The 16,781-nt window shown below is 41.6% G+C and overlaps 1 protein-coding gene across 3 annotated transcripts in view; it reads left to right on the forward strand.

Moving 5' to 3' along the window:
* The first annotated feature begins 2,114 nt into the window (after window positions 1–2,114).
* The window catches only part of st3gal7 (ST3 beta-galactoside alpha-2,3-sialyltransferase 7), a 20,376-nt gene continuing 5,709 nt past the window's right edge, over window positions 2,115–16,781 (forward strand). For all 3 annotated transcript variants that reach the window (XM_042065479.1, XM_042065481.1, XM_042065480.1), the window contains exons 1-2: window positions 2,115–2,449; window positions 4,738–4,861. In XM_042065479.1, coding sequence (XP_041921413.1) covers window positions 2,253–2,449; window positions 4,738–4,861 — 321 coding nt within the window. In that variant the 5' untranslated portion in view covers window positions 2,115–2,252. The remainder of the gene's footprint in view (window positions 2,450–4,737; window positions 4,862–16,781) is intronic.

Below are 16,781 nucleotides of genomic sequence, written 5' to 3' on the forward strand. Positions count from 1 at the left end.
CATGCGTGACTTAATTAGGCAGATCTTGGGCCTAGGCTATCTAATATGATAGCCTAAGCCTATCCAAGGGTGGAGACCTACCCAAAGATATCCAGAAATGGTGTGTGTGACTTGTGATTTGGGTATGCATACCCCTGATATCTCATTGGCATATCAGGAGTCAAAATAAATCAATATTTTCACTGATTCTTAAAAACTCAGGATATGATCAAAGATGCTCCTGATATGCTGCATGTCATAAAAAATATCCGGTCAGTATATCCCCTGATTCAGAGCCTTTTCACCCAGTGGCTAAACTTCGTGAAGATACTGTCTGTATAAATCGTCTTGTAAGTAAACTACCAGTGCTTTTTCAAAGTTCTCAATGTCTCGTTTTAAATGTCAGGGCCCTCGGAAGTCTACCAATGAAGTGTGGAGATACATTGAGCCTCGTAAATGGGTGTAAAACAGTGATTTATTTGCATGGCTAGCCCGATGCCGAAGCACCACTACTGAAAAAGCTGTTGGTAGCATCGGCTAACTAGCGCCAGATTTTGGAGTGCAGGGGACAAGCCGAGATGGGCTATGAGACATACGTTCACACTCGGTATCATGTTTCAATACACTTTAGGTCAATATCACACCGGAATTCTCCTTTAAGCGTTTTTAATGAGTTATGGTTTGTATATTATAGGCTAGTATACTATGCTGAGATAACTCTGATGGGATGCTACCTTGTCTCAATACATTTTTACTTTGAACTCTGGCCAAAGTAGCCTTATGGTCAGGTTTAGCACAGCCCCACACATTGTGAACCCACTTATATAATGTTCAGTGGAACACATGAAGCTAAGTTTAATCCAGGGCTTAAAATTCATTTTTCGAAATGGGGGGAGGGGGGGGGGAATCCCCCCTTCAGTGCTTCACATAAGGGGACTAATTCAGTTGAGGAGGGGGGGGGGGGGTACATTTTACAAACTGAAATCGCATTTTCCTTATAGGCCTACTGTAACAGGCATCAATGAGAGAATGAGAGAACACTTACACTTACACGATTTTGGTTTCGATTTTCTAATTGGAGTCCTAAGTCTTTGTGACAACACGTCATGATACATTTGATAATATTTGATTGTTGTTTTGGTATGCATCTTTTACGTAAATAATGCGCACTCTAGAAAGTGAAGCCTAGGCCTATATGCGGTCTGAGCTGTCGCACGTCCGCAATTGATTACGTTCCTCAAATGGAGAACACATCTATGCCATGGTATTGTTTGCCATAAAATGCATGAAACATGCAAGTTCAAAATCCCGCCGGTAGCCACGTTACATCTCCGTTTCATATTTGCCTAGGCTACTAGCCTACAATAAATCAATTGAACGAACTCAACTGACAACAGGTCAATCTACTGATTCGGTCATTGAGACTCTATGAATACAGTACAACAAACTTTCTGTCTTTCTTAAGTTTATTTTTGTATTCCGGGGTACAGTAGCTAATTGCCTAATGTCTTGACAATAGTTTTTCTTACCGGCTTGCTGTTTAAACTGACTGTGCCGCTCTGAACTTTCCTGCCAAGTTTATGACGTATACCGCCGTAAATCTCGGCTCTGGCATTGCCTAAACTCGTGTGGGAAATCAGATTATCTGTCAATAATGGGCTTTGAAAATAAGGGATAACCTAACCTATTTTCTTCAGTAATAGTAGCCTACATTTTGTAACATTTATAGAGAAATCAAGGGGAAGTTCAATTAGAAATTAAAATCGTTGGAAATTGAAAACACATACAAAAAAAAGATTCGGGGCTTTTGAAAAATGATTCGAGGCTTGAGCGCCCGAAGCCACCCCCTCGCTCCGCCAATGGTTGAAAACAGATAAATGTGTTTATTCGAAGCACACAAATACTGTAGGTCAATTTCAAGTGCGCACATACGTGACTAGGCTACTTCAAGTATTAGCCTCCGCACAATAGATTTTTCTTTTTTAGCCTACATAATGCATACACTTTGTAAACAAACAGCAGCTGTGACAGGCAGCGGCCGCATATATTCTGCGTCATATCTCGCATCTTGTGAACTCTACAAGCCCCCACCCCTCACTCGACAACCACACGGAGATTCTGTAACGTGCGTGTATGTCGTTCACACATAGGTCCGTAAGGTCCGCAGGGTAGGACCTCCGTTTGACAAACCTCTAGTGGTTTGTCAAGCATATACTCCGGAGGTTATATCTGAAAGCGCTTTGTGTGTGTGCGAGGGCGACTGGAGACGGACGATGGTGGCTCAGAAGAAGTTGAGCGTCACTGACCCGGAGGACGACAGTGAGCCTCTACTGCCCGCTGTCTCACACACACACTCTCTTTCTCACACACACACCAACACACACTCTCTATCACACACACATGCCAACACATACACTCACACACAGCAGGCCAGCAGGAGTGGGGAGGCCAGAGACTTTTTCATCAGCCGGTAAGTCAAGTCAAGTCGGCTTTTATTGTCAATTTCTTTACATGCACTGGTCATACAAAGAATTTGAAATTTCGTTTCTTACTTTCCCATGCAGACATAGACATGCTTTAAATACAGACATAGACATACTATGGACATAGCCATAGACAATAAACATTAAATTAAAGTGCAAGACTGAAATATAGAACATGTATGTATCAAAATAGAAGTATAGGACATATATTAAAAAAAAATAGAGGTAGTTGTGTTGTATATTTCTATAGTCTTAACAGTTACATGAAGTAACTGGGGGGGGGGGGGGGGGTTTGGTAGACAGGATCCTAGTTTCCTAGGTTCCTGGTTGGCTGGTGGGTGGGGGGGGCTGTCAGTGATGGGAGAGTGGGTAGAGTGTTCAGCATCCTGATTGCTTGGTGGATGAAGCTACTTGCCAGTCTGGTGGTGCGGGAGCGGAGGCTCCTGTACCGCTTTCCAGAGGGCAGGAGGCTGAACAGTTCGTGTGCAGGGTGGGTTGTATCCTTGACAATCATTAGTGCTTTGCGGGTGAGGCGGGTGGTGTAAATGTCCTGCAGGGAGGGGAGTGGTGCTCCAATGATCCTCTTAGCTGTGTTAACAGTGCGCTGGAGTGTGTGTGTGTGTGTTTGTGTTTGTTTGTTTGTTGTGTGTGTGTGTGTATGTGTGTGTGTAGGGAGAGGAACCTAAGCGTCAGTGTGGTCTTGTTATTGGGCTGCTTGCTTCTCTACTTGATTTTATGTGTGTGTCAGGGTTTCCGTTGTCCCGTAAAAAAAATGAAATGTCCGACAAAATTAAATCTCTCCGGTCAAATTGTCCGATTGAAATTGGCTAATAATTCCGTCCCCTGACGCAATCTGAATTTGAGAATAAGCCTTAGCCTAATATGTAAGCCTATATTATACGGGTTCTCATAATGTCCTTTTGCCAGCTGTTGCTCACAAAGGATAAGGCTGATTCAACTCTAGCCTTTGTTTGCGCCACACTGACAGCACAATATTAAATTACAAGGAGTCTTCATTGTTAGGAAATGGAATCATGTAATGAGTTGTTGCTAGTGTGACATTTCTGTTTGCAGTTTGCCATTACAAGTGCAGTATGAGCATGGTAGCCACCTAGCTATCTGAATGTAATATAGGCTGTTTCAATCGGCATATGCTTAGCAAACGCTAGTTAGTCTGGTAACATGAATAACATGAACATGAAACGTGTGCTTCCAAGCACAGACGTCACACTTTAAATCCTACCTGTTGCTTTTCACATCCACTTATTTAACTACTGTCGCATCCCTTGACATGCCATCTCATTTTCCCTTTCTTTTTCTATTTTAGCCCCGACAGCTTTTTTGCTTTATCCATCTTTTTCCATAGACGAAAACTCACTACTCTTACCTGCTCACTCAGCGCTCACGGCGCCCCCTCTAGCCTGTTAGTCCTCTAAAATGTTATTTAACATTGAGGAAATGCAGAAATGATTTAGAAACGTACAACAGTAGCTACATATAAAATACACCAAATATATTATTATTATTATTATCATTATTATTATTTTTTTTTTTAACCATCGCTTTGGCGCCCCCATGGTTCTGCGCCCCTATGCGCCGCATATAGCGCATACCCACTTTTTGCGCCACTGCAAGACACTGTCATTCTCCGTGTACACTGGACATGCAAAGTGTTCTTTACCCAAAGCATACAGTAGGCCTATGCGTTCTCTGTCTATGATCTGCAGGGTTAGGGCCTCCTCGACGAGGAGATTGCTGGTCCGCGGATAATTTCTGGCACAATTAAACGGTATCATGGAACCGCGGCCGAAAGAAAAAGAAACTAAACATTTCCCAGAATAGGAAACATTTCTTAATTTATTGTTATCAAATAAAGAGGCATAGCATTAGCGGGTAGTGGTGTGAGCGCTCATTTTTGTGTGTGCACATCTGTGTAAGTTAAACAGTCACCAATGGAGATAACCTTTTAAAACAACGAACGAAGCGGACTCTTGCTGTCCATGAAAAGATACTGACTAGATCTTGTTAGGCATGTTGAAGTTAGGCCAATGAACATGTTGCATTCTATACAACCTGATGTATGTAATTATTTAAGCTACGCATATCCTGTCTTCAGTTTTCCTCAATTTGACTAATTAAGAAGCGATAATAGGATATTTGACCGGCATATCATCAAAATGTCCGGAAAACGAAACCTCTGCCGGTCACTTTGACCGGCACCATTTTGTCTAGCGGAAACTCTGGTGTGTGTGTGTGTGTGTGTGTGTGTGTGTAGGGAGAGGAACCTGAGCATCAGTGTGGTATTATTGTTGGGCTGCTTCTCTGCCCTGTTGGTCCCCGCCTACCTGCCCTCTGACACACCCCTCTGGACCAATGACAGCACTCCGTCAACCAACAAGGTGACACACACACACACACACGCACAGACACACACACACACACGTGACTGTTTTGCCATGATGGCGCCCGCTTGTATGCTGTGAATGGTACTGTTTCTACACAATCTTTTTAATAAACTGGAGGTAACGTGGGCTAGAGGCAACAATAGTTTAAACAACAACGTGGCTTCCTGTAACTATCGCGTAAAAAAACGCATAGAAACTGCTAATCATAATCTTTAAATTTACATTAATTAAGCTGGCTATATGCAACACAATTTAATTATATTCTCTTTGCATATGTTTGGGTAGAACTTACAGTTCTGTCACTATTCTGTGTCCTTTACATTTATTTAATAGGTATTAATTTAATGGGGCAGCCGTGGCCTACTGGTTAGTGCTTCAGACTTAGAACCGGAGGGTTGCCGGTTCGAACTTCCACCAGTAGGCGCGGCTGAAGTGCCCTTGAGCAAGGCACCTAACCCCTCACTGCTCCCCGAGCGCCGCTGTTGTTGCAGGCAGCTCACTGCTGATGATGTCTGATATTTAATGTACTTAAGTATTTGAAGTAGAAGTAAAAAGTAAAAAGCAAGCGGTTTTATTTTGAACTTTTATTGTGAACTTTATTTTGGCTTTCTTATAGTAAAGCATAAAGCATATTCAGGGTTCCCATATCTTCTTAATCTCACTTAAAATCACATTATTTTCCAGGACTTTTCAGGCACAATTCTCTTAAGTTCAAAGAACAAACAGCATATTTTTAGAGCTGACGTCAAAGAAAAAAACTGAAACAGAAATGTATTGTATGAACTTTAGGTAAAAATGAAAAATAAATAACTTATTTCTTTAAAAAAAAAAATGACCTGCTGGTAGGGAGAACATTTTGGTCATGTGGTATGAGCATTTCTAGGGCTTACTCCCCAGGTCACCATCTCACTCTCTCACACACACACACACACACACACACACACACACACACACAGGCCACCTATGTCCAGCAGCTACGAATATGCCAGTCATTAGTTGAAACTGAAAAGGTGTTCATCTTCAAAAGAAGCTTGTTTTCAAAGTTGCCAGAATTCAGTGCCTGGGAGTTTCAGGCCCAAGACTGGCCAACAGTTTACATAGTGGTGGAAATTGGATAAATTAAACAACATTTCAGCTCTTACTATCCTCTAGTTTTTATTAGTACCATGGTTCAACAAATGTGTAATAATAATAATAAACCACAAATGTGTAATAATAATTCACTTCAACTGAGAAGTTAACAAAAAATATTCCACTATTCCACAAGTTAACAAAAACAGAAAGAAAGAAAGACAGCCTTTGAAATGTAGCCTATCCCACGCTTCCACAAAGAGGCATATTGACTAAAGTATAGGCTACATGTTTTTTGCATGGGTGGGCTATATTGTTGTTTGGTGATTTAGCCTGCTCCTTTACTACACCCTTATCTGAGCAAACAAGGCATACAGGTTTATCATGTAATTGCTCTTTCTTACATTAAATAACTTTAATTTATCCTCTCTACTTGTCCCTGTAGTCATGGCCTCCTCATCACTAATTTCGGGCTCATCATTTTCACTGGTCGACCGGGTTATTTGCTGCTCAGTCTCTCCTGGCCTCTTTCTACCATCCATCCTTCCTGACGCTTGTGTCTACTGTAGGGCCGGCTCGGCTATCCATATCTGAGAAAACTTTTTGGAAAAAACAGGCTATATGGACCCAACCAACTCTTTTTGGGAGGGGAGAACTCTCTCGCGTAGGTTACAACCCATGCAGAGGCATTGCATTGGTGTCATGCACAGAATGCGGAACGTGTCCTACTTTAAGAAAAGATAGACTAACGTGACAAATGTCAATATTTTTTTCCTCGACCGGCCCAAAAGTGAAGCGGCCCACCGAGAATTCTCCAGATTACCTAATCCAGGCCTGATTCAGTCTTACTCTTCTTGGACTGAAGACAAGTCCTGCGATGCTAAATAGCCTTTCACAGGCCGCTGAGGCAGGTAGCGGAGTGTTCAGCTTTACAGTAAGCTGCCAATGTACAGAAACATTCCTTGCAAATACGGCCACGGGTGTATGACGTTATCTTCACCACTACCCTGTTCACCGAGTTCACCACTATCGTCGGGGTGGTCGTCTATGATAATGGGAGGTCCTCCAGTAGGTGCTCGTGCTTCCATGGCGGTTTCAGTTGTGCGTCCTCCTTTAGCAACAAACAAGCGCTGAAATAGAGCGAGCAGCGTGCGTAATGCAATCTAGGAGCAGTGATTCGCCAAACCTCCCTTATTGCAGTCGCACACATTTCTTCTAATTTTATGTTTTAGTAACGAGTAACGAAGATGCTTAGTGGAAATATAACGGAGTAAAAGTATACATTTTATCTAGGAAATGTAGTGGAGTAAAAGTGAAAGTTGACATAAATTTAAATAGCGAAGTAAATATTTAAGTACAGTAACAAAGTATTTGTACTCCGTTACATTACAACACTGGCTGAGTGTGTTTCACTAATTCATGGATTGGGTTAAATGCAGAGACCAAATTTCCCTCACGGGATCAAAAGAGTATAAATACAGTACTTATACTTATTAGTGATACCTCAAAATTAGGCTGCTGTCTGTTAAGCAATTTATTGTAGCCTGCTAACCCATATGCACAAAACATAATTTCTGAAATGATTTCTTGATATATAACATGAGATACCAATATAGTCCGCACCCCTCTCAGAAAATGCTTGCCTCCCTGTAGGGAGTTATTTATAATTTGGCCAGATTGTTTCATTTTCCTATCCCACAACCCCCACACTTTTAAAAAGCTTGATACGCCTCTGACTGTCTGTACACTTACAAAGTTCTCAATGCTTCGGTTTACATGTAGGGCCCTTCATTATGCTACCATGGAAGTGTGGTGCTATTTTGAGCCTTGTTAGTGGTATAGAAATAGTGATTTCTTTTTACTTTGTGTTTGCCCCGAAGACTAGCGTTCAACGTTAATTAGCGGTTTGTGGTAAAATTGGTCACGTCAATAGCATGAAAACATATCCCAGAGAACGGACAAACTCGGTACACATGTGTTATTAACCCCTAGGTTCATTTTGCACCGTAATTGTCCTTTAAAGTCTGCTCAAATGATTTGTGTGTCTGGGTTCAGTCTTCTGAAGGGGCCCAGGACCTCCTGCTGAATCTGTGGTCCTGCTCCGTGAGCACCAATGGGCTGGAGCGCGAGTGTCATCCATTTGGACAAACTTGTGGCTGGTTCAATGCTGTGACATTGATTAACCATTTCAAATCCACGTGCTGAGCTTCTTAACTGTTTCAAGTCCACGTCCTGAGCTTTTTAACCGTTTCAAATCCACTTCTTAACTGTTTCAAGTCCACGTCCTGAGCTTTTTAACCGTTTCACATCCACGTGCAGAGCTTCTTAACTGTTTCAAGTCTACTTCCTGAGCTTCTTGCCTCTCTACAGAGGAGTTTTCTGGACTGTTTTGGGTATGCCAATCACTAGCTCCCGCCTGGAGTCCTCTATGGCTGAAGATCACCATCTCACCAGCACCTTTAAGGCAATGAGACTCCAGCACCTTTAAGGCAATGAGACTCCAGCAACTTTAAGGCAATGAGACTCCAGTCTGACCAGATGTTGTTACCTTTAAGGCAATGAGACTTCAGTCTGACCAGATGTTGTTACCTTTAAGTATAGTATAAGTATATATATATATATAAGGGAAATTTGGTCTCTGCATTTATCCCAGTCCGTGAATTAGTGAAACACACTCAGCACACAGTGAACACAGTGAGGTGAAGCACACACTGAGGTGCCGTTTACACAACGCCGGTTTCACCGGTGAGGTTTTGTTAACGGTTACGCCTTGCGTGTACACGACGCCGGCAGTTTAGGAGACTGAAACCGATAGCTTTTGAAACCGGCTTCCGAAGTGGGAACTAATTTTCGCCGTGTAGACGCCTGTAGGTGCGAAGCCGGCAACTTTATGACGCCATAGCCCCACCTCTCAACTCAGCCACGGCACTCGACCTGACATGCTGCTTGTCAAAACAAACCAAACCATTTATTTATCATATTAAAATGTTTTTCTTTCCCCTGTCATGAATTATGTGCACAATGTAGCCTATCAGCCTTTAGTGGCTAAGTTAGAAGCACACGTTAGCTTAACTTAGTTAAACATTAGCTTACTGCATGTTAGTGTTTTCTCCAGTGGTGCTCAGACCTAATGCAATGCGTAGGCTAAGCATTTGAAATGTCACTTAGCAGTCACATACCTTAAAAATGAACTTTTAGTTTAACAGTTGAATTGAAAACCGAATTGTCTGTAGTCTCCTTATTTCATGCGACTGATTAACCAGAGCCCTTATTAGACATTCTCTGGCTTAACAAACTGTTTCAACAATATTTTCTTCTACGCGATTCACACAAAATTATCGTGAAGCTTCTGCACAGCGGCGCCATCGACTGGTCTGGCATATACACTACAGCACATTTAGCCGGTTACACCTCTGTGTGTACACGTGAGGTTTTTTCTTGCCGGTGTTGTTAAAGGTGTGAAAGCGGTAAGAGAAAATTCACCCGGCGGTTTCGTGTAAACGGCCCCTAATCCTGGCGCAGTGAGCTGCCTGCAACAACAGCGGCGCTCAGGGAGCAGTGAGGGGTTAGGTGCCTTGCTCAAGGGCACTTCAGCCGTGCCTACTGGTCGGGGTTCGAACTGGCAATCCTCCGGTTCCAAGTTCAAAGCGCTAACCAGTAGGCCACGGCTGCCTCCTTTAAGGCAATGAGACTCCAGCACCTTTTAAGGCAATGAAACTCCAGCACCTTTAAGGCAATGAGACTCCAGCTCCTTTAAGGCGGTGACCGTGATTTGTTCAAGTAAGAGTTGTTCCTGGACCAACATTCTAAAGACCGTCCTGGACCAACAACTCTTTAACCAATCACAGCCTTGTGATGTCATCAATGTGAGCCTTCTGCTTCTCCCATTGCGATTTTGAAATTTCCCTCCAGAAACAATCAGTTGGTCACCGTAACTTGAATCTCAATACAGGTAGGTCCTTGCATATTTGTGTGTAAAATAGTTGTAAAATAAAATAATTCTGATAGGAATCTGAACATATGCACCTTAGATTTTATTTTATTTTCGTTTTAGCTGACTTGGTTTTATGTTTGTCTAATGTTAGCTGCCAGGCTAGGGACCATGCATTTACTGTAATACATTAGCTTCCTAATAATGGGTAGTTCAGTGGCTATGCATCTTTTAAATAACTTATTTTGAAGGGATACAGTAGTTGAAGTAGCTTTGAAGCTCATTTAGTAGTCTTGGTGCCGCTGTTATTCTTGCAAATGTTAGAGGCTAGGCTAAGGAACATACATTTATGCTACCAAATTAGCTTGCTAATAGGTAGGTGCAGCATGCAACTATGTGAAGTGCCAAGTCGGTGTAATGTTAGTTCACTGGCTAATGTGCACACTTTTGGACTACTAATGTAGCTTGGTAATAGGCTAAAGCAGTTGCTTTTGTTTGTACATGGTCCTGGAGCGACGTTTGTCATGTTGGTCCAGGACCGCCATTAGAATGTTGTTCCAGGACCGTTTTTACAATGTTGGTCCAGGACCCACATTGTCATGTTTGTCCAGGACCGTCATTACAATGTTGGTCCAGGACCCACATTGTCATGTTTGTCCAGGACCAACACTACAATGTTGTTCAATGTTGTTTTTGTCTGCTTTGTTTATTCCAGGTCCATTATAGGGAAGTTTTTCCAAGTCCATCACAGTGAAGCTAGTCCAGGTCCATCACAGGGAAGTTGGTCCAGGTCTATCACAGTGAAGCTGGTCCAGGCCCATCATAAGGAAGTTGGTTCAGGTCCATCACAGTGAAGCTAGTTCAGGTCCAGTACAGGGAAGTTGGTCCAGGTCCATCACAGTGAAGCTGGTTCAGGTCCATCATAAGGAAGTTGGTCCAAGTCCATCACAGTGAAGCTGGTCCAAGTCCATCACAGGGAAGCTGGTCCAGGTCCATCATAGGGAAGCTGGTCTAGGTCCATCACAGTGAAGCTGGTTCAGGTCCATCGCAGGGAAGTTGGTCCAGGTTCATCACAGGGAAGCTGGCCCAGGTCCATCATAAGAATGGACCTGCAGTCTGCACACACTGCTCTGGTCTGGACCCAAATGAATGGTCAACAGCCTTGTGCAATTGCAGGAACGTTTGCTACACACGAGATACATCACTGTTTCAATTTAATTTTCTCCTCATTAATCTGTTTATACTATAATTTAAGGGGGTGGGACATGAAACAGCAGTTCAAGTAGGGGATTGACTTTTGCCATGTTAAGCTATGGAGACTGATGGAGTGTTGGTCGGTAAGAGCACTTATTTGGAAAAAATATATTGAATTATATTTTAAGTGTCAAAAAAATATATTTTTGTCATATTTGTCAATATATATTTTGCAGGGGTGTGATTCTTCCGTTTTTAAACGGAATTCCGTTTTTTTTCGACTTGAAAATGAGACCCACGCAATTCGTATAGATCCGATGAGTTTTTTTAGGGGGGGGGGGGGTCTGTCGATCAGAGGTAGGCTATATTTCTGCATTACACAGGCCATCATTATAACAGGCCGCTGACAATGACGACGGTTTTGTGCTTCACATCTTTCCGAATATCACGCCGCTTGTAGTGTATTCCGTTTACTAGGATTTAATTGAAAGTGAAAGTAGATGGGTTGATCAGCTGCGCCACACACACTCAGAAGTTCAGTGTGTGTGGCGCACTTCTCAGCAGAAGCCATGAAACGGTAAAGGTCAACAAATTGATTTAAAAAGACATCATGTATGAAGTTTCCCCCCCCCCCCTCGTTTTGGCTTTGCATCGGGTTCGCTGTCAGGATTTTACGATAATGAATCTCGTGATGCTGATATTGAATTTTAATTTCTGTGCGTGTAAGCTGTGCTTGAAGTTAACTGTGACAGACCTTACAGGTTTCAAAGCCTGTCTATTAGGCCTACTACATTGTTTAGTTAACACCTTGTCATTTCGCGTTTGTCCCAGCGGTTCACCTCCGTGAACCTTGCGCCCCTTGTCTAAAACATATTTTAGGATGCCATCTCACCATGAGAAAATGTAACGTTATGGTGACGGTGCGAGATCAAACCTTTGGCATACTTAGTAAACGTCTTGCACATAACATTGAGCTGAATATTTAGTGGAAATAGCCTACTGTAGCATTGTGCTGATAGATAAAAAGTTGCCAATTTAAAGGCGCAGTCCGCATTTTAACCCTAGCTCTCCATTTAGTGTGTGCGCTTGTAAAACTAGTGTTGTAGCCGCTTAGCCTACACAATCCTGGTGCAGTAGCTTAAAACAGAGCCTACCGTTTATTTTAGGAGGAGAGGTGGTAGGACCTACAGTGTTACTTTGGGAGGAGAGGAATCGATGTAATTTGAATCTTTGGAACTGAAATATCAACAACCTTCAAGTTGCAACCACTTCAATCAGCATCAAAATATCAGTAGGCCTATCACATGATTCACTATTTTGTATGTAGGCCCAGAGGACTGTTAGGGGGGGCAGGCTATATATTATCATCAAGTAGGAGTATAGTAAATAATTTAGTCAACATTTTAACTCAATGTTGGTTTAAGTTATAAACAAAACATGTTATAAATGGAAAAAAATGCATGGTTCTGCGTCACTGTTGGCAAAATGATCATGATGGCCTATATATTTTAGCCATATTTGGTTTAGTCTTGTGTAGGTCTATAGGCTACATCTACTTTGCTCTATTATAAATTAGTTTTCTTTAGGCCTTATAGGCTGTATTGTAATATGCTATAATGTTTGAAATATATGTATCTCAATGTATCAATACTTCCCATAAAAGTCATCAGATGTCATCATTTAAAGGGTTATTTTTTTAAAATGTTCTTTTTTGAAACCTCTAGTATTTGCCCCAAATATATTTCCTTTAAGGGCCCTTTTCCAGTGCCACCCTCGCATAGGATTTGCCTCATGAATTTTATGAAGTGTAGGTGATGTAAATATACGGTAGCCAACACTATAGTACACTAAAGTACTCGAACCATCGGGGGGGGGGGGGGAGGGGGGGGGGGGGGGGTTACCTTTGCCAATTACACCCCTGATTTTGTCAAGATATATGTTTTTTGTATATATTTTATTTCCTATTTTCATTTATGAAAACAGACTGCCCACCTGCACCAACACCGCAACATTTCCAGATGGAAATGATCCATGTGGACACTGTGCACAGGACACGTTCACACACAAATGTCACTCCTTCAATCACCCTATAACAGGAAAAGAACTATGGGTTAAGGAAAAATCACATGCAGCACTACTAATTAGGTATATTTGATCAAATGTCCCTGTGGGAAAGCATATGTAGGAAAAACATGCAGTGCTCTGAAGACAATGTGAACACAAAAGCAACATCAGAAACAATGATGATAAGAGTCTCCTGGCTGTTCATTTTAACAAACACCCACTCTCAGCTCTGAGGTTCATAGGGATAGAACAGTCAAAAAACAGTCAGCTTTTTAAAAAGAGAGGCTTTTTAGATCTGACCCACCAGTGAACTTTGGCCCCAAGAGGGCTCAATGAAGATTTCATAATCAGACCTTTTCTGTAATATGAACTTGTAATATGGACTGTGAACAGAAAGTCTAGTGAAATGAACTCTATATTTTTTTCAAATCTGCATTTGTATACACTAGAGATCTGTTTTGTTCTCATATAAAGTTCTACTAATGTTTCTTATAATGTTTCTTCTAATGTTCTTATGCATTTGTTTGCCATTAATCACGCCACAAGCTGTCCTGCCAGTACTGTACCTGTAAGGGTTAATGTGTCACTGAGCTGGTGATTAATGTGTCACTGAGCAGGTGATTTTTAGACCATATGCAATGCCTGTGTTTGGCAGTGAATTTGAATCAGTGTATTTTACAATCTCAGAGAATCATGTTTATTGGTTGCAAAAGAGTTTGGGTGCATTGTCATTGTCTGGAATGACTTTGGCAACATAGAATAGCATTCACAATTATTATTGTAACATAATGTTTCACAAAAGAACAGTTATCGCTATAAAGTCAGGGACATCGGTATAACTTTACCCAATATAGCCTTTAACCTTTTGAGTAATCTTTGAACCGTTGTACAATTGAGTCACATTTCCTATTGGAAACAGTGGCTGGTCTTGAATACATTATTTGGGGACTTGCTGACTGCAGATTTAGAAACTGATATACTGTGGTTTTGTTTATGAGGGCACTTGAAGCTTGCCTAGTAATGGTCCATCAAAAAGGGGGAAGTGAGTGGACAGTGTGAGCCACATGAACAGTGACAGCAGATAAAAGTACTGTCCCTGTCCCATGTTTGAGGTGGGCTACACACTTTACAATGACGGCAAAGAGTTGTTATCAGACGTTCATATTACCCAGCACCAATCTATCTAATGAGACCTTTTGGAAGTACCATTCATGGTATGTTATAAAACATTGAAGTTATGGGAAGTTGTTATGGCTTAAGCTGTATGTTTAATTTGTCCCGACCGAGGACCGAATATTTTAAAATTAAATAAAGGAAAACCGAATATTGATCCTTCATTTAAATTTCCAGGATTATTGTTATGTGGTATATAGGAAGTGGAACCAAGTCAAGCAGCATGCATGTCTTGCCACAAAAATCTGCGTTATGTGAAGGACAAACCACATAACGTTAACAACTCTTTGCCATCATTGTGAAGCGCGTAGCCCACCTCTCAGTTATGGAATGGAAATATCATGCATATCGATGATTCTGCCATTTTTATAGCTGTAACAGTAAGTGTTTCCATTAATATAATGTTCCCCATACACAAATAAATATTTGAAATATATTTTCACAATATATTTTGAAATATATGTAAATATTCAAAATTGACAGGAAGAAAACATTTTGACACTTAAAATATATTTCAATATATTTTTCCAAATAAGTGCCCTTAACGACCCACACTCCATCAGTCTCCATAGCTTAACATGCTAAAAGTCAATCCCCTACTAAACTCATCTTTCTTTAACTGCTGTTCCATGTCCCACCCCCTTAAATTATAGTATAAACAAATTAATGAGGAGAAAATTAAACTAAAACAGTGATGTTTCGCTTGTGTAGCAGACATTGCTGCCATTGCACAAGGCTCTTGACCATCCATTTGGGTCCAGACCAGAGCAGAGTGTGTGCAGACTGGTATTTCTTATGATGGACCTGGGCCAGCTTCCCTGTGATGGACCTGGACCAACTTTCTTATGATGAGCCTGGACCAACATCCCTGCGATGGACCTGAACCAGCTTCCCTGTGATGGACCTGGACCAACTTTCTTATGATGAGCCTGGACCAACTTCACTGTGATGGACCTGGACCAGGTTCACTGTGATGGACATGAAGCAACTTCTCTGTGATGGACCTGAACTAGCTTAACTGTGATGGACCTGGACCAACTTCCCTGTGATGTACCTGGATAAACTTCCCTATAATGGACCTGGAATAAATAAAGCAGACAAAAATATTTTGCAGCTTATTGTATAAAGGTTTAAACATGTGAACATCACAACAAGTTTCTCAGAAATGTAGCAAGAAAAAAAAAACAGTCTAACAACAACTGACAGATTTGTATTGCTATTAGCAAGGTATTTTTTGTATCCTAGCCTAGCAGCTAACATTAGCATGAATTACCATGGCAACAAGATTGCTAAATGAGCTTCAAAGCTATTTCAACTATTGGGTCTCTTCTTATTAATAGACTAAGCAGTCACTTTTGTTTGTTGTACATTTTCCAGGAGTGACATCACCATGTTGGTCCAGGACCGTCTTTACAATGTTGGTCCAGAATCAATATGGTGATGTTGGTCCAGGATTAACATGTAAAGATGGTGCTGGACCAACATTCTAAAGACGGTCCTGTACCAACGTTGTAAAAGACAACATTGTAAAGTCGGTCCTGGACCAACTTTGTAATGACGGTCCTGGACAAACATGACTATGTGGGTTCTGGATCAACATTGTAATGATGGTCCTGGACAAACATGACAATGTGGGTCCTGGACCAACATTGTAATGACGGTCCTGGACAAACATGACAATGTGGGTCCTGGACCAACATTGTAAAGACGGTCCTGGACCAACATTGTAACGACGGTCCTGGACAAACATGACAATGTGGGTCCTGGACCAACATTGTAAAAATGGTCTGGACAAACATGACAATGTGGGTCCTGGACCAACATTGTAATGACGGTCTTGGACCAACATTCTAAAGGTGGTCCTGTAACAACATTCTAGTAGCGGTCCTGGACCAACATGGCAACATCGCTTCAGGACCATGTCCAAACAAAAGTGACTGCTTTAGCCTATTACCAAGCTACACTAGTAGTCCAAAAGTTTGCAATAATAACAGCGGCACCAAGATTGCTAAATGAGCTTCAAAGCTACTTCAACTACTGTATCCCTTCAAAATAAGTTTAAAAGATGCATAGCCACTGAATCACCTATTAGGAAGCTAATGTATTACAGTAAATGTATGGTCCCTAGCCTAGCAGCTAACATTAGAGAAACATAGAACCAAGTAAGCTAAAACGAAAATAAAACAAATCTAAGGTGCATATGTTCAGATTCCACTCAGAATTATTTTATTTTACAACTATTTTACACACAAAAATGCAAGGACCTACCCATATTGAGATACAAGTTATGGTGGCCCACTGGTTGTTTCTGGAGGGAAATTTCAAAATGGCAATGGGAGAAGCAGAAGGCTCACATTGATGACATCACAAGGCTGTGATTGGTTAAAGAGTTGTTGGTCGAGGACAGTCTTTCGAATGTTGGTCCAGGAACAACTCTTACTTGAACAAATCACGGTCACCCCTTTAAGGCAATGAGACTCC

Source organism: Alosa sapidissima, chromosome 16 (assembly GCF_018492685.1).
Source record: "Alosa sapidissima isolate fAloSap1 chromosome 16, fAloSap1.pri, whole genome shotgun sequence".
Taxonomy (NCBI): domain Eukaryota; kingdom Metazoa; phylum Chordata; class Actinopteri; order Clupeiformes; family Clupeidae; genus Alosa; species Alosa sapidissima.